General features: G+C 40.7%; 1 protein-coding gene across 1 annotated transcript in view; it reads left to right on the top strand.

Moving 5' to 3' along the window:
- The window catches only part of LOC134732873 (uncharacterized), a 132,899-nt gene extending 106,395 nt beyond the window's left edge, over nt 1-26,504 (top strand). The window contains exon 5 of the mRNA XM_063620065.1: nt 26,392-26,504. Coding sequence (XP_063476135.1) covers nt 26,392-26,428 — 37 coding nt within the window. The 3' untranslated portion in view covers nt 26,429-26,504. The remainder of the gene's footprint in view (nt 1-26,391) is intronic.
- Nucleotides 26,505-27,276: the final 772 nt, after the last annotated feature.

Genomic DNA, 27,276 nt, shown 5'->3' with positions numbered 1-27,276 from the left:
ACTTCCTCTCCTCCTCGGCCTCCCAAAGTGCTGGGATTACAAGCGTGAGCCACCGCGCCTGGCCTGAATATGCTTTATTTCTTTCTTTTGCGTGATTGTCCTGGACAGAACTTCCAATACTATGTTGAATAGGAGTGGTGAGAGAGGGCATCCTTGTCTTGTGCTGGTTTTCAAAGGGAATGCTTCTAGCTTTTGCCCATTCAGTATGATATTGGTTGTGGGTTTGTCATAAATTGTTCTTATTATTTTGAGATATGTTCCATTATTACCTAGTTTATTGAGAGTTTTTAGCATGAAGGGGTGTTGAATTTTATCGAAGGCCTTTTCTGTATCTGTCGAGATAATCATGCGGTTTTTGTCATTGGTTCTGTTTATGTGATGGATTATGTTTATTGATTTGTGTATGTTGAACCAGCCTTGCATCTCAGGGATGAAGCCCACTTGATCATGGTGGATAAGCTTTTTGATGTGCTGCTGGATTCAGTTTGCCTGTATTTTATTGGGGATTTTCGCATTGATGTTCATCAGGGATATTGGCCTAAAACTTCCTTTTTTGTTGTGTCTCTGCCAGGTTTTGGTATCAGGATGATGCTGGCCTCATAAAACAAGTTAGTTAGGAGTCCGTCTTTTTCTATTGTTTGGAATAGTTTCAGAAGGAATGGTACTAGCTCCTCTTTGTACCTCTGGTAGAATTCGGCTATGAATACATCTGGTTCTGGGCTTTTTTGGTTGTTAGGCTATTACTGCCTCAATTTCAGAACTTGTTATTGGTGTATTCTGGGATTTGACTTCTTCCTGGTTTAGTCTTGGTAGGGTGTACATTTCCAGGGACTTATCCATTTCTTCTAGATTTTCTAGTTTATTTGCATAGAGGTGTTTTTAATATTTTCTGATGGTAGTCTGTATTTCTGTGGCATCAGTGGTGATCTCCCCTTTATCATTTTTTATTTCGTCTATTTGATTCTTCACTCTTTTCTTCTTTATTAGTCTGGCTAGCAGTCTATCTATTTTGTTAATCTTTTCAAAAAACCAGCTCCTGGATTCTTTGATTTTTTGAAGGGTTCTTTGTGTCTCTATCTCCTTCAGTCCTGCTGTAATCTTAGTTGTTTCTTGTCTTCTGCTAGCTTTTGAATTTGTTTGCTCTTGCTTCTCTAGTTCTTTTAATTGTGATGTTAGGGTGTTGATTTTAGATCTTTCCCACTTTCTTCTGTGGGCATTTAGTGCTATAAATTTCCCTCTAAACACTGGTTTAGCTGTGTCCCAGAGATTCTGGTACATTGTATTTTCATTCTCATTGGTTTTAAATAACTTATTTATTTCTGCCTTAATATCATTATTTACCCAATTGTCATTCAGGAGCAGATTGTTCAATTTCCATGTAGTTGTACAGTTTTGAGACAGTTTCTTAATCCTGAGTTCTAATTTGATTGAACTGCAGTCTAAGAGATTGTTTGTTAGGATTTCTGTTCTCTTGCATTTGCTGAGGAGTGTTTTACTTCCAATTATGTGGTCAATTTTAGAATAAATGCTAAGAAGTATGTATATTCTGTTGATTTGGGGTGGAGAGTTCTGTAGATGTCTATTAGGTTTGGTTGGTCCAGAGCTGAGTTCAAGTCCTGAATATCCTTGTTAATTTTCTGTCTTATTGATCTGTCCAGTATTGACAGTGGGGTGTTAAAGTCTCCCACTATTATTGTGTGAGAGTCTAAGTCTCTTTGTAGGTCTCTAAGAACTTGCTTTATGAATCTGGGTGCTCCTGTATTGGGTGGATATTTATTTAGAATAGTTAGCTCTTCTTGTTGCATTACTCCCCTTACCATTATGTAATGGCCTTGTCTCTTTTGATCTTTGTTGGTTTAAAGTCTGTTTTATCAGAGACTGGGATTGCAACCCCTGCTTTTTTTTGGTTTCCATTTGCTTGGTAGATCTTCCTCCATCCCTTTATTTTGAGCCTATATGTGTCTCTGCATGTGAGATGGGTCTCCTGGATACAGCACTCTGATGGGTCTTGACCTTTATCCAATTTGGCAGCCTGTGTCTTTTAATTGGGGCATTTAGCCCGTTTACATTTAAGGTTAATATTGTTATGTGTAAATTTGATCCTGTCATTGTGATGCTAGCTGTTTTTTTGCCCATTAGTTGATGCAGTTTCTTTTATTTTTACTTTTTATTTTTTTATTTTATTATTATACTTTAGGTTTTAGGGTACATGTGCACAATGTGCAGGTTTGTTACATATGTATTCATGTGCCATGTTGGTTTGCTGCACCCATTAAGTCGTCATTTAGCATTAGGTATATCTCCTAATGCTGTCCCTCCCCCCTCCCCCCCACCCCACAACAGTCCCCGGAGCGTGATGTTCCCCTTTCTGTGTCCATGAGTTCTCATTGTTCAATTCTCACCTATGAGTGAGAACATGCGGTGTTTGGTTTTTTGTCCTTGCGATAGTTTACTGAGAATGATGGTTTCCAGTTTCATCCATGTCCCTACAAAGGACATGAACTCATCCTTTTTTATGGCTGCATAGTATTCCATGGTGTATATGTGCCACATTTTCTTAATCCAGTCTATCGTTGTTGGACATTTGAGTTGGTTCCAAGTCTTTGCTATTGTGAATAGTGCCGCAATAAACATACATGTGCATGTGTCTTTATAGCAGCATGATTTATAGTCCTTTGGGTATATACCCAGTAATGGGATGGCTGGGTCAAATGGTATTTCTAGTTCCAGATCCCTGAGGGATTGCTGACTTCCACAATGGTTGAACTAGTTTACAGTCCCACCAACAGTGTAAAAGTGTTCCTATTTCTCCACATCCTCTCCAGCACCTGTTGTTTCCTGACTTTTTAATGATGGCCATTCTAACTGGTGTGAGATGGTATCTCATTGTGGTTTTGATTTGCATTTCTCTGATGGCCAGGGATGATGAGCATTTTTTCATGTGTTTTTTGGCTGCATAAATGTCCTCTTTTGAGAAGTGTCTGTTCATGTCCTTCGCCCACTATTTGATGGGGTTGTTTGTTTTTTTCTTGTAAATTTATTTGAGTTCATTGTAGATTCTGGATATTAGCCCTTTGTCAGATGAGTAGGTTGCGAAAATTTTCTCCCATTCTGTAGGTTGCCTGTTCACTCTGATGGTAGTTTCTTTTGCTGTGCAGAAGCTCTTTAGTTTAATGAGATCCCATTTGTCAATGTTGGCTTTTGTTGCCATTGCTTTTGGTGTTTTAGACATGAAGTCCTTGCCCACACCTATGTCCTGAATGGTATTGCCTAGGTTTTCTTCTAGGGTTTTCATGGTTTTAGGTCTAACATTTAAGTCTTTAATCCATCTTGAATTAATTTTTGTATAAGGTGTAAGGAAGGGATCCAGTTTCAGCTTTCCACATATGGCTAGCCAGTTCTCCCAGCACCATTTATTAAATAGGGAATCCTTTCCCCATTGCTTGTTTTTGTCAGGTTTGTCAAAGATCAGATAGTTGTAGATATGTGGCATTATTTCTTAGGGCTCTGTTCTGTTCCATTGATCTATGTCTCTTTTGTGGTACCAGTACCATGCTGTTTTGGTTACTGTAGCCTTGTAGTATAGTTTGAAGTCAGGTAGCATGATGCCTCCAGCTTTGTATTTGGCTTAGGATTGACTTGGCGATGCAGGCTCTTTTTTGGTTCCATATGAACTTTAAAGTAGTTTTTTCCAATTCTGTGAAGAAAGTCATTGGTAGCTTGATGGGGATGGCATTGAATCTATAAATTACCTTGGGCAGTATGGCCATTTTCACGATATTGATTCTTCAAACCCATGAGCATGGAATGTTCTTCCATTTGTTTGTATCCTCTTTTATTTCATTGAGCAGTGGTTTGTAGTTCTCCTTGAAGAAGTCCTTCACATCCCTTGTAAGTTGGATTCCTAGGTATTTGATTCTCTTTGAAGCAATGGTGAATGGGAGTTCACTCATGATTTGGCTCTCTGTTTGTCTGTGATTGGTGTACAAGAATGCTTGTGATTTTTGTACGTTGATTTTGTATCCTGAGACTTTGCTGAAGTTGCTAATCAGCTTAAGGAGATTTTGGGCTGAGACGATGGGGTTTTCTAGATATACAATCATGTCATCTGCAAACAGGGACAATTTGACTTCCTCTTTTCCTAATTGAATATCCTTTATTTCCTTCTCCTGCCTGATTGCCCTGGCCAGAACTTCCAGCACTATGTTGAATAGGAGTGGTGAGAGAGGGCATCCCTGTCTTGTGCCAGTTTTCAAAGGGAATGCTTCCAGTTTTTGCCCATTCAGTGTGATATTGGCTGTGGGTTTGTCATAGATAGCTCTTTTGATTTTGAGATACGTCCCATCAATACCTAATTTATTGAGAGTTTTTAGCATGAAGGGTTGTTGAATTTTGTCAAAGGCCTTTTCTGCATCTATTGAGATAATCATGTGGTTTTTGTCTTTGGTTCTGTTTATATGCTGGATTACATTTATTGATTTGCGTATGTTGAACCACCCTTGCATCCCAGGGATGAAGCCCACTTGATCATGGTGGATAAGCTTTTTGATGTGCTGCTGGATTCGGTTTGCCAATACTTTATTGAGGATTTTTGCATCAATGTTCATCAAGGATATTCGTCTAAAATTCTCTTTTTTGGTTGTGTCTCTGCCAGGCTTTGGTATCAGGATGATGCTGGCCTCATAAAATGTGCTAGGGAGGATTCCCTCTTTTTCTATTGATTGGAATAGTTTCAGAAGGAATGGTACCAGTTCCTCTTTGTACCTCTGGTAGAAATCGGCTGTGAATCCATCAGGTCCTGGACTCTTTTTGGTTGGTAAACTATTGATTATTGCCACAATTTCAGAGCCTGTTATTGGTGTATTCAGAGATTCAACTTCTTCCTGGTTTAGTCTTGGGAGGGTGTATTTGTCAAGGAATTTATCCATTTCTTCTAGATTTTCTAGTTTATTTTCATAGAGGTGTTTGTAGTATTCTCTGATGGTAGATTGTATGTCTGTGGGATCGGTGGTGATATTCCTTTTTTCATTTTTTATTGCATCTATTTGATTCTTCTCTCTTTTCTTCTTTATTAGTCTTGCTAGCGGTCTATCAATTTTGTTGATCTTTTCAAAAAACCAACTCCTGGATCCATTAATTTTTTGAAGGGTTTTTTGTGTCTCTATTTCCTTCAGTTCTGCTCTGATTTTAGTTATTTCTAGCCTTCTGCTAGCTTTTGAATGTGTTTGCTCTTGCTTTTCTAGTTCTTTTAATTGTGATGTTAGGGTGTCAGTTTTGGATCTCTCCTGCTTTCTCTTGTGGGCATTTAGTGCTATAAATTTCCCTCTACACACTGCTTTGAATGTGTCCCAGAGATTCTGGTATGTTGTGTCTTTGTTCTCGTTGGTTTCAAAGAACATCTTTATTTCTGCCTTCATTTCATTATGTACCAAATAGTCATTCAGGAGCAGGTTTGTCAGTTTCCATGTAGTTGAGCGGTTTTGAGTGAGTTTCTTAATCCTGAGTTCTAGTTTGATTGCACTGTGGTCTGAGACAGTTTGTTATAATTTCTGTTCTTTTACATTTGCTGAGGAGTGCTTTACTTCCAACTATGTGGTCAATTTTGGAATAGGTGTGGTGTGGTGCTGAAAGAATATATATTCTGTTGATTTGGGGTGGAGAGTTCTGTAGATGTCTATTAGGTCCACTTTGTGCAGAGCTGAGTTCAATTCCTGGATATCCTTGTTAACTTTCTGTCTTGTTGATCTGTTTAATGTTGACAGTGGGGTGTTAAAATCTCCCATTATTATTGTGTGGGAGTTTAAGTCCCTTTGTAAGTCACTCAGGACTTGCTTTATGAATCTGGGTGCTCCTGTGTTGGATGCATATATATTTAGGATAGTTAGCTCTTCTTGTTGAATTGATCCCTTTACCATTATGGAATGGTCTTCTTTGTGTCTTTTGATCTTTGTTGGTTTAAAGTCTATTTTATCAGAGACTAGGATTGCAACCCCTGCCTTTTTTTGTTTTCCAGTTGCTTGATAGATCTTCCTCCATCCCTTTATTTTGAGTCTATGTGTGTCTCTGCACATGAGATGGGTTTCCTGAATACAGCACACTGATGGGTCTTGACTCCTTATCCAGTTTGCCAGTCTGTGTCTTTTAATTGGAGCATTTAGCCCATTTACATTTAAAGTTAATATTGTTATGTGTGAATTTGATCCTGTCATTATGATGTTAGTTGGTTATTTTGCTCGTTAGTTGATGCAGTTTCTTCCTAGCCTCGATGGTCTTTACAATTTGGCATGTTTTTGCAGTGGCTGGTACCGGTTGTTCCTTTCCATGTTTAGTGCTTCCTTCAGGAGCTCTTTTATGGCAGGCCTGGTGGTGACAGAATCACTCAGCACTTGCTTGTCTGTAAAGTATTTTATTTCTCCTTCACTTATGAAGCTTAGTTTGGCTGGATATGAAATTCTGGGTTGAAAATTCTTTTCTTTAACAATGTTGAATATTTGCCCCCACTCTCTTCTGGCTTGTAGAGTTTCTGCCGAGAGATCAGCTGTTAGTCTGATGGGCTTCCCTTTGTGGGTAACCCGACCTTTCTCTCTGGCTGCCCTTAACATTTTTTCCTTCATTTCAACTTTGGTGAATCTGACAATTATGTTTCTTGGAGTTGCTCTTCTCAAGGAGTATCTTTGTGGCGTTCTCTGTATTTCCTGAATCTGAATGTTGGCCTGCCTTGCTAGATTGGGTAAGTTCTCCTGGATAATACCTTGCAGAGTGTTTTCCAACTTAGTTCCATTCTCCCCATCATTTTCAGGTACACCAATCAGATGTAGGTTTCATCTTTTCGCATAGTCCCAAATTTCTTGGAGGCTTTGTTTGTTTCTTTTTTTTCTTTTTCCTCTAAACTTCCCTTCTCACTTCATTTCATTCATTTCATCTTCCATCACTGATACCCTTTCTTCCAGTTGATCGCATCTGCTACCGAGTCTTCTGCAATCTTCGCGTAGTTCTCGAAACTTGGCTTTCAGCTCCATCAGCTCCTTTAAGCCCTTCTCTTCATTGGTTATTCTAGTTATCCATTTGTCTAATTTTTTTTCAGAGTTTTTTACTTCTTTGCTATTGTTTTGAATTTCCTCCCGTAGCTCAGAGTAGTTTGATCATCTGAAGCCTTCTTCTTTCAACTCGTCAATGTCATTCTCCATCCAGCTTTGTTCCATTGCTGGTGAGGAACTGCATTCCTTTGGAGGAGAAGAGGCGCTCTGCTTTTTAGAGTTTCCAGTTTTTCTGGTCTGTTTTTTTCCCATCTTTGTGGTTTTATCTACTTTTGGTGTTTGATGATGGTGATGTACAGATGGGTTTTTGGTGTGGATGTCCTTTTTGTTTGTTAGTTTTCCTTCTACCAGGCAGGACTCTCAGCTGCAGGTCTGTTGGAGTTTACTAGAGGTCCACTCCAGACCCTGTTTGGCTGGGTGTCAGCACTGGTGGCGGCAGAACAGTGTATTTTCGTGAGACCACAAATTCAGCTGTCTGATAGTTCCTTTGGAAGTTTTGTCTCAGAGGAGTACCTGGCCGAGTGAGGTGTCAGTCTGTCCCCACTGGTGGGTGCCTCCCAGTTAGGCTGCTTGCGGGTGAGGGACCCACTTTAAGAGGCAGTCTGTCCGTTCTCAGATCTCCAGCTGCGTGCTGGGAGAACCACTACTCTCTTCAAAGCTGTCAGACTGGGACATTTAAGACTGCAGAGGTTCCTGCTGAATTTTTGTTTGTCTGTGCCCTGCCTCCAGAGGTGGAGCCTACAGAGGCAGGCAGGCCTCCTTGAGCTGTGGTGGGCTCCACCCAGTTTGAGCTTCCTGGCTGCTTTGTTTACCAAAGCAAGCCTGGGCAATTGTGGGCACCCCTCCCCCAGCCTCACTGCCACCTTGCCGTTTGATCTCAGACTGCTGTGCTAGCAATCAGCGAGACTCCATGGGCATAGGACCCTCCGAGCCAGGTGCGGGACACAATCTCCTGTTGTGCCATTTTCCAAGCCCGTTGGAAAAGCGCAGTATGAGGGTGGGACTGACCCGATTTTCCAGGTGCTGCCTGTTACCCCTTTCTTTGACTAGGAAAGGGAACTCCCTGCGCTTCCCGAGTGAGGCAATGCCTCGCCCTACTTCGGCTCGCACACAGTGTGCTGCACCGACTGTCCTGCACCCACTGTTTGGCACTCCCTAGTGAGATGAACCCGGTACCTCAGACGGAAATGCAGAAATTACCCATCTTCTGTGTCGCTCACCCTGGGAGCTGTAGACTGGAGCTGTTCCTATTCAGCCATATTGGCTCCACCCCCGATGCAGTTTCTTCATAGTTTCAATGGTCTTTACAATTTAGTGTGTTTTTTTGCAGTGGCTGGTACCAGTTTTTCCTTTCCATGTTTACTGCTTTCTTCAGGAGCTCTTGTAAGGTAGGCCTAGTGGTGACAAAATCCTTCAGCATTTGCTTGTCTGTAAAGGAGTTTATTTCTCCTTTGCTTATGAAACTTAGTTTGGCTGGATATGAAAACTGGGTTGAAAATTCTTTTCTTTAAGAATGTTGAATATTGGCCCCCACTCTCTTCTGGCTTGTAGGGTTTCTGCAGAGAGATCCATTGTTAGTCTGATGGGCTTCCCTTTGTGTGTAACCTGACCTTTCTTTCTGGCTGCCCTTAACGTTTTTTCCTTCATTTCAACCTTGGTGAATCTGACAATTATGTGTCTTGGGGTTGCTTGTCTCAAGGAGTATCTTTGTGGTTTTCTCTGTATTTTCTGAATTTGAATATTGGCCTGTCTTGCTAGCTTTGGGAAGTTCTCCTGGATAATATCCTAAAGAGTATTTTCCACCTTGGTTCCATTCTCCCCACCACTTTCAGGTCTATGAATCAAATGTAGGTTTGGTCTTTTCACATAGTTCCATATTTCTTGGAGGCTTTGTTAATTCCTTTTCATTCTTTTTTCTCTAATCTTGTCTTCATGACTTATTTCGTTAAGTTGATCTTCAATCTCTGATATCCTTTCTTCTGCTTGATTGATTTGGTTATTGATACTTGTACATGCTTCACAAAGTTCTCGTGCTGTGTTTTTCAGCTCTACCAGGTCATTTATTTTCTTCTCTAAACTGGTTATTCTGGTTAGCAATTCCTTTAACCTTTTTTCAAGGTTCTTAGCTTCCTTGCATTGAGTTAGAACATGCTTCTTTAGCTCGGAGGAGTTGATTATTACTCGCCTTCTGAAGCCTACATCTGTCAATTCATCAAACTCATTCTTTCTCTAGTTTTGTCCCCTTGCTGGTGAGGAGTTGTGATCCTTTGGAGGAGAAGAGGCATTCTGGTTTTGAAATTTTTAGCCTTTTTGCACTGGTTTTTCCTAATCCTCGTGGATTTATCTACCTTTGGTCTTTGATGTTGGTGATCTTTGTATGGAGTTTCTGTGTGGATGTCGTTTTTGTTGCTGTTGATGCTATTCCTTTCTGTTTGTTAGTTTTCCTTCTAACAGTCAGGCCCCTCTGCTGCAGGTCTGCTGGAGTTTGCTGGAGGTCCACTATGGACCCTGTTTGCCTGAGTATCACCAGCAGAGGCTGCAGAACAGCAAAGAATGCTGCCTGTTCCTTCCTCTGGAAGCTTCATCCCAGAGGGGGACCCACCAGATGCCAGCCAGAGCTCTCCTGTATGAGGTGTCTGTTGACCACTGCTGGGAAGTGTCTCCCAGTCAGGAGGCATGGGGGTCAGGGACCCACTTGAGGAGGCAGTCTGTCTCTTAGCAGAGCTTGATTGCTGTGCTGGGAGATCTGCTGCTCTCTTCAAAGCTGGTAGGCAGGAATGCTTAAGTCTGCTGAATCTGCACCCACAGCCGCCCCTTCCCCCAGGTGCTCTGTCCCAGGGATATGAGAATTTTATCTATAAGCCCCTGACTGGGGCTGCTCCTTTGTTTCAGGGATGCCCTGCCCAGAGAGGAGGAATCTAGAGAGGCAGTCTGGTTACAGTGGCTTTGCCAAGCTGTGGTGGGCTCCACCGAGTTTGAACTTCCCAGGGGCTTTGTTTACACTGTGAGGGGAAAACTTCCTACTCAAGCCTCAGTAATGGCAGACTCCCCTCCCCCTACCAAGCTCAAGTATCCCAGGGCAACTTCAGATTGTGTGCTGGCAGCAAGAATTTCAAGGTAGTGGACCTCAGCTTGCTGGGCTTTGTGGGGGTGAGATCTGCTGAGCTAGACCACTTGGTGCCCTGGCTTCAGCCTCCTTTCCATGGGAGTGAACAATTCTGTCTCACTGGCATTCCAGGTGCTACTGGGGTATGAAAAAACTCCTGCAGCTAGCTCAGTGTCTGCCCAAATGGCCACCCAGTTTTGTGCTTGAAACCCAGGACCCTGGTGGCATAGGCTTCTGAGGGAATTTCCTCATCTGCAGGTTGCGAAGACCATGGGAAATGCATAGTGTCTAGGCTGGAGTGCAGCATTCCTAACAGCACATTCCCTCATGGCTTCCCTTGGCTAGGGGTGGGAGTTAGCTGACCCCTTGCCCTTCATGAGTGAGGTGACTTCCCATCCTGCTTCAGCTCGCCCTCTGTGGGCTGCACCCACTGTCTAGCCAGTCCCAATGAGATGAGCTGGGTACCTCAGTTGGAAATGCAGAAATCACCTTCCCTCTGTGTTGATCTCTCTGGGAGCTGCAAATGGTAGCTGTTCCTATTTGGCCATCTTGCCAGCCACCCTGGGGTCGGTCATACTTTTAAAGCCAAATCAAATAGTCAGTTTCTGGAAGCCTAGACTCTATTTTTCCAAGAGGAAGAACTTGCTTGTCTTAAAGTGGCCTTGTTTGCAAGCCACCTACTTACACCACAGCTCAGAGTGTCTCAGGAAGCTGGAGTGTTGCTCAGCAGAAAAGCCCCACATGCTGCCATTGTTTTGGTAGTACTGTTGATTATTTCAAGAGCAACACAGTGATAGTGCTGGATTTTGGGCAAGAAGACTATAATTATCCAGTGCCCCTTCTGTTAGGGAGATTATGTGACAATCCCATGGCTTGTGGAATGTGCATCTTGGGGGTTTTTGTCTTAGCCACTAATTGGCTTCACTTTTCCCTTTTGTTCTCTGTAACAACATTAGGCTTCTGCAGCACTGCTGGCCAGTTATTGGTGATACATCTGTGGGCATAGAATGGTGAGGCTGCCTGGAGTCTTAGTCTGTGACTCTGTTTGCTTTAGGCTCATGTTAAGGCCATTAGAGTTACATAGAAGTACACTAGAGTCCACTGCTACTGGAGCTCTTGCCCTAGAGTGAAAACTGGGGCCACGAGGATACAGACCCACTGACAAGCTGGCTGGGACCTGTCCTATGAGTAATATATGAGAGCATCAAGCTGTAGGCTGGGTTTAAAGATGATCAACAGCACCATGCTGAAGGAGAAGCCAGGAAGGAGAACTCAGGCATAGAAGCCAAGTGGAAGAGGAGAGTGCTGTGGTTAGTTAAGCTAATACAATGGAATAAACAGAGAAGATACATTTTGTAGAAGCCAAAGTCTAGGGAGATCAGAACTCTTGGGGGTCAAGGCAAGGCAAGGGATGGGCACTACGCCCCAGAAGGCACAGTTCTGAGGCAGAGTCAGGTGGCATGAGTGTCAGCTAGGGTGGCAGTGGTGGTTGGTACTGGGCCAAGTGGGAGGGGTGCTGAGAGAAGGTTGTTGAAAATGCACACATCTGGTTCTCCCAGTCCTGAGGCTTATCTGTCTTACAGTAGTGGTCTGAGACTGGCCACTGTGAAAATGTGGTACCTGGACCTGATCGGCAAAGGCTTGACACTTGGAATTTCTCAAAAGGGACTGTTGGAACCCATTTCCATTACCAGAAAACTCTTTTCTAATCTACTTGGTGCAAGGTGTGGTCCAATCTCTATATGCCTTTTCTTTTTCATTGTTTAAAATGGAGACATTTCCTAGTTTGTAGCCTGGAAGAGGTGTTATGAGTCTAAATGAGATTATGTAGTTCTTGGAATTCCACTGAGGAAATAGCTATGTAAATTCAACGTGTTGTTATTCATGACATGTATGGTTGAGCTGAAAACTCTAGCTACCACCCAACCATGCAAGCCATAAAATTAGACTTCCTATACTGTGCACAGTAATTCTCTTTCTTACAATAGAAACCACAAACCAATTTTGCCTTACAGAAATGTGCTCTCATCCAAAATTTTTAATGCACATTTTAAAAACCAGCTCAGTTTTACTGTGGAGTCACATCTGAGAAAAGTGACATAGTCAAGGAAATGTCTGTCTTACATACAGGAGGAGCATACATATTTTATAAGCTTACCAGAAGCTGATTATGAAGATCACCCATCAAAATGATCTAACAACTTTCATTTTCACATCACTAGTTCAATTAAGAAATAATTTCCAACAATATGAATCCAAACATGTTTTCATTTCTGGACATATATGCATCCATGCTGTGGGCTTTATTTGATTTTTTTTATTACTCTTTAATTCTTTAACAGTTGCATTTCTTTTTCTTTGCAAGTGCATAGTGGGTAATTTATGTTGTTTTGATAGTTTGTTTCTTTGATATAATTTGCAATTCTGCACCCAGAGTTGTAATATACATTATATTACAACCCAGAGTTGTAATATACTACAGTTTATCTAAACTATAGTTTAGATAAATGACATGGAAATACAGAGGTTATCCTGTAAAATGATTCATATTTCAAAATAGGGACTTCTGTAAAATGAAAAAAAAATATTGCTATTAATCACACTTTTTATATGACTTTTTTCCTTGACTGAGATTTGTTGCATTTACTATTGTAACATATTTCCAAAACATATTAGTTAAATGGGGCTGAAAATCACACATGCATATTTTATGGAAAAAATGTGCAGATATATTTTCAATTTTAAGCTATAAACTATGACTTTTTTGATGATTAAAATATTCTGGCCAATTTAAAATGAGCTACATAATAAAAGTGATGTGCAATAATAATTTTACGATGCTTAATAATATAAAGTACTTTATCTGAAAGACGCCTTTTAAAAGATTTTATGCATAATTCAAGCACTTTTATTCTCTTCTGTATAGAAAATAAGTGAGTGATATGCAAGTGAAATCAGAAATTGAAAAAAATTTAAAAAATAAAAACTGGACAGATTTCTGCCTCTGCTCAAATTAAGAAGTAGTGACATGTTAAAATGTTTTATGCTATTGGCAACTGGGGGAAGTAGGGCAGAGTGACACAATAGAAAACATTAGGTCCAAACTTTCTCTAATATAGGTTTTCTGGCTTTAAAAAAAGGGGTACAAAGGGTCATTGAAGTTTGTTGAATATGCTTCTTATTGTCAATTCATGTCGCTAAAGAGAGTTTGCCCTTGCTCACACAAGAGAGGAGCTTTCAGATCTTCAACCAGATACCTGCCAGGAGTATCTTTAACATGCAAACTAGACCAGGGAGTTTGCCTTCCTCCCAGTCACCATCAAAGCACAAGCACCTGAAGAAAGAGTGTACACATCCTCCTAGTGCTGCCCCTGAGCTATGCCTAAATAAGACTCAGGAAAACCAGGTTAGGGAATTGTAATGTGTTTATTAATGAAGGCTGGGCTATTGTTCACTTAGAATCATCCAAAAGATTAAAATAATTTTGAAAGGGGCTTACGGTATAAAAACAGGTGTGGAAAATCAGCCCCAGTAGGAACCAATTAATTACTAATCCACACAGGAAACCATGATCCACCTTTTTTTTTTTTTAAATCTGAAGACATGGTAAACTATGGGTAGATTTCTAAAAATTACATATGAACCGATGACTAGATTGTGAAATGTAATAAAGTGCCAGAATACCCAGTTGCTTTGGTACAGAATTCCGTATGTTGTTTGTAGGTTTTATCTACCTAACAACACAATTTTGTTTGGGTGAATTTTTTGTTTGTACTTGATAAAGGTTTTGGTTGTATTGTCTGGCTCATTTGAGTTGGGCAGCCTGATCTTTTGTTCTGACTTAACCTCCCATGACCAAATTTCTAAAAGGATGGTTTTACTATTTATAAATTTGGTGCTTCTCAGAGGTCATTTAGAAATTAATGTAATTAAAAAGGCATAAATAAAACAGGAACCTGTTGACCTGACCTAGATACAATCTTACCAGAAGGCAGGGTTGTTGTGTGGTTTATTTTTGTTTTTGTGGGGTTTTTTTTTGGTGGGAGGTATTTACTTGATTATAGCCTTAGAAAATTCAGACAGAGCTTTGTAAACAGTGTCCTGAAACCTTGTTTGTAAGAAAAGTTGGTTATTCTGGTCTCACTCTGTTCTAAAATCTTTCATGATAAGCATGTCCTAATAGGTCAAGGTAAAGCTTTGCTGCCCTGGTAATGGGTGGGAAAGACATAGAGAAAAAGAGTGCGTAGATATGCTTCCATTTCCCTCTATGCTTTCTTGCCTTCTGGATTTGGCCTTCTCCTTGATCTCCAACATCTTTGTGTTGAAGGGCCTACAGAGTAAACCGTGGGACTCAATAAACATTCTTTACTTGATTTATTTTAGAGAAAATTTGAATATAGCCTAAATAGACACAAGATTTTGTTTTGTTGGGGCAGTATTTATAGAGTGTCCCACATAGTGTAAAGAGTAAAATGTATTTTAATGTAGGTTGTCTTTGGTTCATCCTTCTATAAATTAAAACTAGACATTTCTTTTGAGAATCACTTTGTTCCCTCTACTCTTTGTGTGTGACATTCACTTGTGAAATGACAAGACTTTCTAAAATCCTTAGCCAAGTTGAAATCAACTCTGAAAAATCACTTGTTTAATACCGTCTTTTTTTTTTTTTTTGCAATCTGCTGTCATTTATTCTGGTTTTATTTTTTTACCCAGAGCAACTCCTTAGAAGAGCATTACATGGGTAGAAATAATTGTTGGTTGATTGATTATGACTGGAGAGTATGTGTTCTGAAGTTGGAGGTTAAATAAAGCCAACACCACAGGTCTACATAGAATATATGTGTGGTTGATTTGATAGAGAAAAAACCCAATTCACTACAGAGAGGGCCAGGTGAGATGCCTTGAGGGCCTTGGACAACACTTTTGATTTCTAATCTACACAGATTACTTTGGAACTGACCATAAACTAGTTAAATGATTGGCTGGTGACAAAAAAAGATGAAGAAAGTAATGAATGCGTACTAGATGGCACAAAAGATTTAGAGGGATTTGTATTAGCTTTGTAACCAGACTGACACATGGGAAATAAAATTTATTGTTACTAAACATTGAACATTACTCTTGAGCACTAAAATAATGAACACAGTAAAAATAAATAGCATTGAACTAACTAGAGCAGTAAGACTTTCAAAAGAACCCTCCAGAGAGAGGAAGGAAGGGTTTTTCTTTCACATTGTGTAGATAATATAAAGCCACACATCACCTATGCAATAGCATTAGGCTAATTATTCCCAGATAGCTGGTCAGAGTGTCTAGTTATGCCCAACTTATTGACTCTTTCCTCTTAAATTCCTAAGGAAGCATCAATATTTCTTAAAATATACATGTCAAGATTTCAAATCCCTAAGCTTTTAAAAACATAGCAAAAAATCATAATACAGTTTGGATTAGAAAATGATTAGAAAGGTTTCAACTTAGCATCTGTGTTGAGTGTTGAATAAACCCATTAGATCTTGAGATATTACCTTGGAAAACCTAAATGATAACAAAAAGTATTGGTTTAGGGAGTAGTCTTCCTGAAAAGAGTTAGAAACTCTTATCACTAGAGACATTCAAAATGGCCATAAAATGTGTCAAGGAAATTATCTTCTCTCTGATGTTATTCTGAGCATACATAATGAAAAAAATTCTTTTTATCAGTGTGTTTTTTACTAGCATACATAATGAAAAAAGTTACTTTATCAGTGTGTTTTTTACTCTCAGTTTACCATTAAGTGCATTACAAATCAGTTTTGAATTTCACAGTAAACACAGTCATGTTTTTCAGGGTCTCCTCAATAGGTCCATATAGTCATAGATTAATTGCTTAGGACAGTATCAGGTTTGTCACTTACCCAGGTACTGAGTTTCAAACTGTACCTCTCTTTAGGAATAAGATTAGTTTTTTTTCTGTTGTTGTTGTTTTTTCTCTCTACTAACTGCATTTGTCCCTCTTCATCAAAGCACACTCTGAATAGCCATGCTTTTGCATCTTACTGATGCACAGAGGTTGATCAGTTGGATTGAAAGACAGAGCTCGAAAGGTGTTGTAATGCTTTGTTGGCAGCAGCAGATCAAGGTGGTATGCTGTGGAGGGGATTCTAGCTTTAGCTCTGCCACTAAAAAGCAGCTGGACTTTAGGTCAGTTGATTGGCATCCATAAGTCTTGGTTTCTTCATTCGCAAATGAAAAAAAAAAAAAAAAAGTCTTTGCCCCTGTTCCAGGATGCTCTCAAAACTGTTTTTTATCCATCCAATCACCAGGCTTTATTCCATCCAAAGGAGAACAATATAAATGAACAGTGCTGCTTCTGGAGGTCTCATCTAATGAGGGGCTGAAAAACTCTTAAGGGGCCAGAGAGTAAATATTTCAGATTTTGTGAGGCAAAATTGAGTGAATTATGTAGGTATTTACGTAACATTTAAAAATGTAACCATTAGAAAATGTAAAACCCATTCTTGTGGGTGGTATAAAAACAAGTGGTGGGTTATATTTGGCTCTGCTGTGGTTGTCCACCCCTGCTCTAGAGGAATAATATACACAGATAATCACACCCCAATGTGCAAGATAGAAGTAGGAGGCTAAAAAATTCATCTGAACGATTTCCTTCCTTGACCAGACACTTCAGTTAAGACAGCCTTTCTTGGTCGTGCAAGAGCCCTTTGCCTCACTGGGGGCCATGGAGAGCCCTCCTGCCCATTCTTTTAATCTCTCATCTCATCTTTCTTTCTCTTTGTTTTCTTTGACCTCAAACTACCATTCCCATTTGCTCAAGAGCTTTTTTATTGAGACAAGATGAGGAGGCCTGGGGGAAGGGAGGAAGGGAAGGAGGAGGCCAGCAAGAATTTTAATTTCCCATGCGCCAACATAATTACAGAGCAGATATAATTGCCTCCAAATCTTTTGTGCTGCTTTATATGCATTCATTATTTTCCTCATCTTTTTGTCACCAGTCAGCCATTTAACTAGTTTACAGTCAGTTCCAGGGAAATTTATGTAGATTAGAAATCATCGACCTTAACTGAAGCCCTGAAGACATCTTACCTGTTAGCATGTCGATAGATATTGTGTTTTAATAAATTCAGTTTCTCTATCAGAAACTTTGTGTCAGCTGCAAGCCTCTCTTATCACAGAGGCATCTGAACTGCCCTAAGTATGAAATATGGACAATCAGAAAGCCTCATCTCAGATTGTTCTGGAGGTTTACTCCAGAGAGAGTCCATCATTTTGGAAATTCATTTAAATAGGTGGAAGTAAAATATCAAGAGCCTAAAAAATGCATGTAATGCCATTGCATTTTCCTTTTCTATGATTAATTTAAGTTCCCCTGGGAAATGTTATCCTTTGAAGTTGTAGATGAATTGGAATTTTTCTCTCAGAATTATTAACACATACCATTTCTGACAGGTAGTGTGTTTCCTGTAACAATCTTTGATTTTTCTCACATTTAAATGCAGTTAATATTGAATAAATAGCCGTTGTCTTTCTTAGTATTTATTGTTAATGTGACTTGAACACATGCAGAATTTCCTTTTTGAAATATGTAAGGATAGATACATGTTCCGAGATAAGATTTTATCTAAAACATTCTGACCAGTATTGAGTATGTATCAAAAATGATGTGCTTCTTAATTTGAAGTCCAGTAAAGACAAAATGGAAAGTGGTGGGATAAGGCTGGTAAATTGCAGCTTAAGCCCAAACAATGACTATTATGGAATATAAACATGTATAAGCTTGTCTGTCAAACTGGTGGGGCACTGCTGCAATGAAGCCTTTTTTGATCACTACAGGTACTGGATGAGAACTCATTCAGAGAGAAGGAGACAGGCTTGAAAAGCTTCATCCATTATCAAAACCATAGTCACAGCCAGTGTATGTGTGGATGACACATGGGACAGACGCCCACCACTTAGCCTTATACCTGGCCAGTCCCCCATGGATTCAAATCTGGGCTGTAGAAGAGAGAAGACCTTGACTAGATTTTCTGTGTATGGAAGGTGATACGGCGGAATTGGAATCTGTGGCGGATACTGTTAATTGCTCTTCTAACCCCAATAGCCATTTCCCCACCTTTTTGTAAACACGATCTTGTTTTCTTTGAGGGGGGGTAGCCTTATGCCCCACTATGAGGGCTAAAGTCATGATTGGTTTAAGTCATTAATGGCAATTTCATTACTTATGACAGTCTCCCTTTCCCAGGGGTCCCAGAGCTATGATGACCATGTGACCTAGTTCTATTCAATGCTGTGCAAGGAGAAAGCTGCAGCTGGGCTTCTGGGAGAAACTCTCCTACCATTTTGCCCACCCGACATTGTGTGAAGATGTGCAGCTTATATCTGTGGCAGTCATCTTGTGATCAAGAGGTGGCATGTCCAAAAATGAAAAGCTCACAGTTGAGAATGGCATAGTCGAGGCAGAAAGAAATTAGATGATGGATGGTGCCGTGGAGCTGCTGCACCAAACTTGGAGCTCCACATCTTCAGAATTCTTATATCACGAGATCAGTAAATGCTTTTATTGCTTAAGCCACTGTGAGCTGGATTTTCTCTTTCTGCTTAAGCCACTGTGAGCTGGATTTTCTCTTTCTTTCAGCTGCTTGAAATCAAATGAGTATAACATCAAAATGGATTAATGCATTTGTTTAATTCACCACAAAGCTTGGAGGACTTTCAGTAATTCGAGGGCCCCAGCTGAAGAGGTAGTAGAGTTCAGGAAGAGTGAGCGTGTTAGGCCAGAGCATCAGTACCCAAAATAAGCAGTGGAAGTGCCAGTGGAGGCAGTGATGCCCAGAGGCTACGGCAATAATGTCTGGCAATCCTGGCAGAAGAGGCAGATGTGCCAGACTGAAGTAACGTGAGTGGGGAAGCCCAGCAGATGTAGCGGTACCTGGTTGACACTGGGGTGCCTCATGTTGCAGAAATAGAAATAAAGAAACTATGGCACAGAGTAGCTTTCTGCTTTCTGGATAGCTGATTTTACTTGTTTGTAGGCATATTTGAGGCATCATTTTGTATATTAAAGAGGATAATCTGCTGCCCCATATATGCCCAGAATATTTAAAGGCTCAAACACAACAGGAGTTTGTGTTCTGCTCATATAACAGTGTGGTGGCCAGTGGATGGTTCTCTCTCTTTCTGATGAATCAGGGACTTTGGAGACTTCCATTTGGAGATTCAGAAGTTCCTTGGGACCTGGTTGTCATGGCATTCAGCTGGTAGAAGAAAAAAGATCATGAGGGAGATATGCCTGCTTCTTAAAAACCTCAGTCTAGAAGTGGCACAAATTACCCCCCTTCTACTTCACAGTGGAAAGGAGTAATATGTTTCTACCTAACTGCAAATGGAGTGGGCAGTGGGTTTCCCTGGCTTGGCAGCTGCTCCAGGTTATATCTTGAAATAGGAGAATGAAATACGATAGGCAATCTCTGCCAGCCAGGTACTCCTGGAAATATGATACTTGTTTTTCGGTGGGATTGGGGTGAGGCAGATACTTTGCAGAATCCTAGGGTTCTGAGCTAGCTGGTGGGGTAAGCCGGTGACACAGAGGTAACAAGGCCAGTGATTTACCCATGGATCTTCTAAGTGTTGCCAATTAGAGTAGCTTAGGCAGAAGGGGCATTTCCCCCCCATTCCTTGGAATGATTTGCTTGACTGTATCAAATTACGGAATAATTGAAAAACCCTCTCTTTTGTCTAACTACAGTCATGTGTTGCTTAACGACAAGGATACATTCTGAGAAAAGTGTTCAATAAGCGATTTTGTAATTGTGTGAACATCACAGAGTGTGCTTACAGAAACCTAGATGGTGTAGCCTACTACACGCCTATGCTATAACCTATTATTCCTAGGCTACAAACCTGTACAGCATATTACTGTACTCAATACCGTAGGCAATTATAACATGATATATTTGCATAACTAAACATATTTAAACATAGAAATGGTACGGTGAAAACATAGTATGATATTAGGGGACCACAGTCATACGTGCAGTCTATTACTGACCAAAACATTGTTGCAGGGCATGACTATATTTAGATCTGGTATGGCCATAGCACTGAATTTCATTTATGATTTAACATAAACCAAATACTGACAGTCTAAACTCTAATATATACACCTGCCAGTCCTTTTATTATTGGAAGCAAAGCACTTAAAAGCATGTGGTACTTTTCTCTTTTTAAAAGTATTTCTGATGACTGCATGGCCTATGACTACTAAGAAATAGAATTTCAAAATGAGCATCAGACTTATTTTTCAAGTGCCTTGTCATAAATACATTGCTACCCATGTAATAAAGTAATTTTCCCTTGTGAGATAAATGTAGCACTAAAGAAGAATGAGCCTTGTCTGATAAAATGGCTTTTATTAATCTTCTAATGTTTTTATTTTGTTCTAGAATTATGATTAGTTTCAAGAGAGTAGCAAACAGGTTATGATCAGAGTTGAGTATTATTGCCATCCAGATATATTTCGTTAATGCCTGCTGTTTATTTCAAAAACAAAATGCTCCATTAAGAAAAATCAATGATAATGGTTAGACTTTATTATCAAGAAATTATACCTGTTATGTAAACCTTGCTAATTATAAGTGCTTGGATTCATTTGGGTGATATAACAGATGAAAAAGGCCATTTATTAGGAGAGGTACTTGGCATTTGTACCAGCATAATAAAACTAAAATAATAAAACACAACCCAAGGAAAGAAAAAAATGTTAATGAGGAATGGAATTTGCCCAGGAATGAATTATATCAGGAGACAGCATGGAGTGTGGGATTAACACTGAGTGCTTCATCCTGGATATCAATTTCCTATGACACCTCAAACAGCCTGTCCTTGTCTTCTCCTCCTTCCACTTTACTTCTTACTTTTTCTGGCTGAGCTCATGCATGTACATGATTCAGCTTCTATTAATTCCTAAGTATTTGTAACTTCAGCGCTGACCTCTTGCCCATGGTTCAGTCTGCCCTCTGGCCATCTCTGCCTGGATGTCTCCTAGGAACCTGAACTCTAAGTGTTCGAATAGAGTTTATCTCTCATGCTCTTCTTGAATATCATAGTGACAGACCTCACTCCTCCCTCCCTCACACCCATATCCACACCTTTTTGTTTCCAGCCAGAAATTTCTCTCTCAAATCTAGATTCTACATTTGCTCCCACTCCCACCGCCTTAGTCTGGGCCATCATCACCTTTTGTTTTAATGACTATAACCTATACATCTAACCAGCAGGCTCATAAGATGTAGTCACTAAAGCAATTTTATTTTTTGTCTTCTGTAGTCCTTTATTTTAAAATTGTTCTCTCAACCTTTAATTTTCAAATATTTCAAATTGGCAGAAAAGTTGAAATAACAAAACAATAAACACATATATAAACCTTCTAGATTGATCACTTGCTAACACTTTGTGAGCTTTCTTTCTCTGTGTGAATCTCTCGCTCTCTCTCCCTGTTCCCACTCCTCTGTCACTCTCTCCTGTAATCCACTTTCCATATCTCTGCACAGAACCCAACCCTGCTTTGGCTCCCTAAAGATGGTGGCTTGGGAATGGTGTGGACACTGGCCTTCCCATATGTTTCTAATGGTCTGACTCCAATAGTAAAAGGTGTTTCATTTCAGACAGAAGCAGGGGGAGACAGCAGAAGAAAAGGGTTACTATGATGAGAAATGTCATGAACCTTGGCAAGCCATGTGCTTGTATGTCTGGGTGTCAGCGTTTGCAACGAGTCCATTTTCTTAGATGCAGGTTGGCTACATGAGGGCTCAGAGTGGGGCCAGAATGTTGTGTGAGACTGTGGACCTCAGAGAAATGTCCTCATGGATGATACTGGCAGATATGGCTGGGCCCAGATACCTCCTTGAAGTGGCTGGCTCTTTGTTAGTGGACATTGAAAGCAGAAGGTGTGAACAGACTTGTTTCTGAACTCAACACTTGGAGATTCTCAGAATGGGTAAGACTTTAAGGCTGAGGAGGTGATGGTGGCTACAAAAACCTTATGAATGCAAGTAGAGGACATAAAACAGCAAGATGTGAACACTGTTGTTATGGTGGCCTCACAGGCTAGTGAAGCCTGAGGACATTTGGATTACATAGGGATAGGAAAAAATGATACTGAGAGAAATATATACATTTCAATGAGAACACTTCCTTTACCCTATAGTTTTCCATGGCCCTAATTGTGTACAAGTTATCCGTCATTCCACCCTTGCATTTTGATGGTATAGATGTAATATAAATATATGTGACAATCTGTTTGGCCAGTTGACCTTCAAAGCCATTAAGGGTTATTAGTGCTGATTTTATTGTAGTAGAATAAAATATTTTTTTGTCTGAATTAACTACTCTGACTTTCAAGTCATTAAAGTAAAACTCAAATCCTTACTGTTTCAAAAATATTGCTAATTGGCTTTTTTGTTCAAAAACATCTGTTTTTCATCAGAGGCAACTGAGGCAATATGTTGCAGATTGTATTTTCCAAAGATAATGACAATGGTCTCTCCTACCCCTTGTTCTCTTATAATGTGACTGTGACATTTCACTTATAAAATAGTGGAGCCTGTGTCCCTCCTCTTGAACGTGGGTGGATATTGTGATTGCACTGATCAGTAGTGTGTGGTGGAAATGACTCTCTGTGACTTCCAAAGGTAGATCATGAAAATGCCATGCACTTCTGCTTTGCTCTGTTGGCACATTTGTTCTTGGCATCTAACCACCACGCTATAAGAAAGCCCAGCTAGCTCACATGCAGAGGCCATATGAAAAGGCCATGTACAGGTATTTCAGCCAACAGCCTAGCTGAGATCCCAGCTGACCACCAGCATCAACCACCAGATATGTGAGCAGGCCAGATGATTCCACTCCTCGGCTGTTGAGTAACCCTCAGTCTTTGAGTCTTCCTCCTTGAATACACAGCTATCAGAGGTCAAAGACAAGCCCTCCCTCTGTGCTCTGTTCAAATTTTTGACCCACAGAATCTGTGAGCATAATAAAATGGCTGTTCTATACCACTGAGTTTTAGGGTGTTTGCTATGCAGCAGTAGCCACTGCAAGAGAATATAACACCTTTTTCTGGTTTGGTAACAACTCAGTGATTTTTGATCATCTAAAAATGTTTTATAAATGAATCTATTTGAAGACATTTTCTTTATCCTATATCATCAAGGTCCTAATTTGAGAAATATCTCTGTGAAGTCTTTTAATTCAAGCATGCCTGGGTAGTCAGAAGAGCCTGCCTATCAGGTAATTTCTCTAGGAGTCTTTGTATGGAAGACCAACAAACCTTTTGAGAAAGAACTCAACCTGAGCAAAGAGACTCTCTGCTCAAGAAATTGGTGCCAGGGTAATGGTCTAATGTTCCAGGGCTGGTCAACTTTGAGAATAGTCCAGTACCATCACTTGACTTGCCTTCCAACCCAGCCACCATAGACCTATCCCTGAATCCCACAGAGAGAGGAATTACAGTGCAAGAAAGAGGAAAAGAAAAGAGTGCTTCAGTTGCTCTTCCTTGGGGCCTTGGGAATATAAGTCAACGGGTTCAGCAGCACTGGTATCAACTGCCTTGGCCACATAAGGAGGCATCTGACCTAGGATGTTGGGCATTGGGTGCCCCATTGTTGATTTTGGTGGACTTGGCAGAAAGCCAGAGGAGAGGGGCAAATAGTGCTTGCTATGTGGAAGCTGGGAGGACCATATTCACCCATTTATTAATTCACTCTGTGGTGGGCAGTCTTAACTATCCATGATGTATGTTTTTCTTTTCTGTAATAACAAAATAGTAGTTGGCATGTGGTTGCCAAGCTATCCTATGTTTTTCAGCTTCCCTTGTAGTTAGGTGTTGTCATGTGGAATGTGAGAAGTGATTTGTGCTTCTTGCAACGCTGGGACTTTATACACCCGATATGCATCTTCATGCTCTCTTTTTCCTCTCTACTGGCTGGAATTTATCAACTCAACCTTTGGGTCTCTGAATGAGTCATATCATGGGTATCTGAATGACTATGTGGAGCAAAGCCACCCACTGACATGGAATGCTCACCACTAATTTTTAGGTAAATAACAAGCTATCTTTTCTCAATCTTTGAATTATTGTTGAGTTTCTTTGTTTTATCATTTTACCCTTAACCTAAATATGCTTATCTATCCAACAAATATTTACTGAACTATATATTAGGTTCTGTGAAAGATGATGAGGATACAATGGCAAGCTTAAAATTCACCAGGGGAAGCAGACAAAATATAATTACAATTGTGATACATGCTAAATCCTCTAGAGGAGAGGTGCATGGTGAAATGAGTGTATATAGTCAGGAGAATTGATGCAGTCATGGGCATTAACAAAGTCCTCTGTGAAAAAAATAATAATTGTTTGAAGTCTTCAGGAAGATTGAGATTAATTTGTGGGTGGGAGGCAATCAGCAGAGATCCTTTTAGTCAGAAGGGATAGCATATCCAAAGGCCTTGGGGTAGCAGTTTGCATGGTCAGGCTGGTCTTGAACTCTTGATCTCGTGATCCGCCTGCCTTGGCCTCCCAAAGTGCTGGGATTACAGGCGTGAGCCACCACGCTGGACCAGATCACATAGTCTTTGATGTCTAGTTCAGTCTGCCGTCCTCTGTATTGGCAAAGGCCTACTGAACGCTTTCCATAGTGAGTGTGGGTCACCCTCTGGCTTGTTCCACACACAGATGTGAGTGTGGAGTGTGCAATTCTTATAACGAGAAGAATCCAGGAATACTATATTCCATTAATAACAAAGATTTGTGTAAAAATGGCAATTTGATCCTGACATAAAATGCTTGCCAGTTGTTTCTATTTCCCCTTTCCTGCCTTTTGTAGCTGTCCAGATCTTCTGACTGTGTCATGGTGTGGATCTGTTTACACTGGCAACTCTCCTTGCTTCTGAGGAGGTGTTTCTATTTTAAAAAGAGGGGTTTGCTGAGGGCAGCTATCGCAGCAGGAGAGTGACTGGAAATAATTGCTAGAAAGAAACTGAATAAGTGAAAGAAACTGAACTAGAGAAAGGGGAAAAGAGGATTTACTGGTTAATGGAACTGGAAGGGAGGGGCGATGTCCACATTAGGGACAACTGGAACCAGGGACTTGAACATTGTAATTCTCTTCCTGCTCGTCTTGGCTTCTTTGAGCATCAGCTTGTCTGTGCACATTGGCTTCTCATGTGGCTGGAGCCATGGTTGCTACAGCTCCAGCCTCCCACGTTTACAGTTCCAAGACTGGAGAGGAAAGGTGCTCTCTCCTAAGCTCAAGTTTGAAAAAAAACAGAGGAGAATCCTGACTGGCTGGATTGGGGGGGGGGGGTCACGTGTTTCTTCCTGGGCCAATCACAGTGACCAAAGTGTGAGACTTTATGATTGGTCCAACTGGATCAAGTGCCCACCTCTTGGCACATGTTGGAAACGCTCACCAGAACCAACTGGTTTGAAAAGGCATCTACCTAAAGATGCTGTTCTGGGCACTGTTGTAATACTTTTTTTTCTTGAAGTTTTCCTTCCTTTATTTCCTTATATTTATGTATTTGTAAAATGACATCAAAGACAGAGCCTCTCTTAGGTCCTAATCTCTCTACCGAGTGGTAGCGTCTGAATAACAAAGGGGAGTGGCCAATGTCTCTTTTAACAAGGAGGGTGTGCTTAGGGCAGGCGCCCCAGGAGCCCAGGGCAGGGCTCAGGCCGGGTAGCCCTGAGAAGCAGGGCCCACTGTATATGTGTGAAATGCAGAACACACAGTAAATGGGCTGCAGTGGAAATCCCGCATCTGTGATACTGGAGGGGTTTGTGTATTTCTGGCTGCTGGTAGATAAGAACCAGAAATTTCTGTGTGCTGAAAACTACAGCACAGAAAGACTGGTGCTTGTTATATGAGGTGAGAGATGGAAAGAGAGAGAAACTGTGCCGATCTTATTTCTGACCCTGTGCGCACCACCTTCCTTTCTTTTTTGGCATGTCTCTCAACTCGGAAATTTGCTTGGGGACTTCCCCAGACAGTTCTGTGCTCCTCAAGGCAGGAAACCATGCTTGCCAATCTTTTGGACTAATTTTTGATCGGCTTGGAAATTTAATCAGAATAATGCCAGCTACATGCAATTGTAAAAAAAAAAAATCTATTAATTAGCTACCCACAGGCTTGCCTTTTCAAGTTAAATTTAAATCCTGAGGAGAAAATGACATACAGCTCTGTTACATACCTCCAGGTATGGAAACCACTGCCTGGGATTAAAGCATCAGTGAAGATGCTGCTTTGGAGGGATTCAGGTTTTAGAGAAGAAAGGAGGTCATGAGAGCTCATTACTGGATCACTGAACTGGTAAGAATTATAAAGAGCTCGCCTTTTTCTTTTCTTGTATATGTGCACTACATTCATTTTTTTGGTGTGACAACAGTGTTTATAAAGGACCAAACATTCACTTTGCTAATGACAGTTGACATTTCTAGTCACCCGAGAAACAAGGATGCTTCATTTCAAGAGATGTGCATCAAGATAGTGCCAATGGGTACACAGTGTAGACTCTTTGGGGAACTGAACACTCAGAATGGACACAGGTTTAATTTAGCTCAAAGCACTTAACATATGCAGTAGGACAGTTTGTCTGCAATGCCTAAATATTCTTTATGCCCATGACCTTGGTTCATTTATCTCCCCAGAATTCGATCAGGGGTAGCCTCTTGCCACAGCGGTGGCAAGTCTGCTGCCAAGCGGCTAGCCTGTTACTGGGAACCTTGCTAAAATAAAGACCTTGATTCAATAGTGCAGGGGTGGAATCTGAGACTCCGCGTTTCTCACTAGTTTCCAGGTGATGCTGGTCCCAGGTTCACACTTTGAGTAGCAAGGGACCAAGTTACAGAGACAGGAGGAGTTAAGAGCCCAGACACCTTAATTGTGTATCTGATGTGAATATCTGGGAGCTTCTGGTGCAGAGGATCCCAGACAAGCCCTAATTTGTCCTCTGAGTCCTGTTTTTCCCATTTTTATTTTCCCCCTGCACTTCCATGGATTCCCCAAGAGATGTGTCCTTTGAACAGAGCCCCTTTTCTGAGCTAATCTGAGGGGATTCTATCCTATTCTTGCAGCCAGATGA

This window comes from Symphalangus syndactylus, chromosome 17 (assembly GCF_028878055.3).
Source record: "Symphalangus syndactylus isolate Jambi chromosome 17, NHGRI_mSymSyn1-v2.1_pri, whole genome shotgun sequence".
Taxonomy (NCBI): Eukaryota; Metazoa; Chordata; class Mammalia; order Primates; family Hylobatidae; genus Symphalangus; species Symphalangus syndactylus.
Note: the sequence above shows the minus strand (reverse complement) of the source record. Positions and strands in the feature narration are given on the sequence as shown.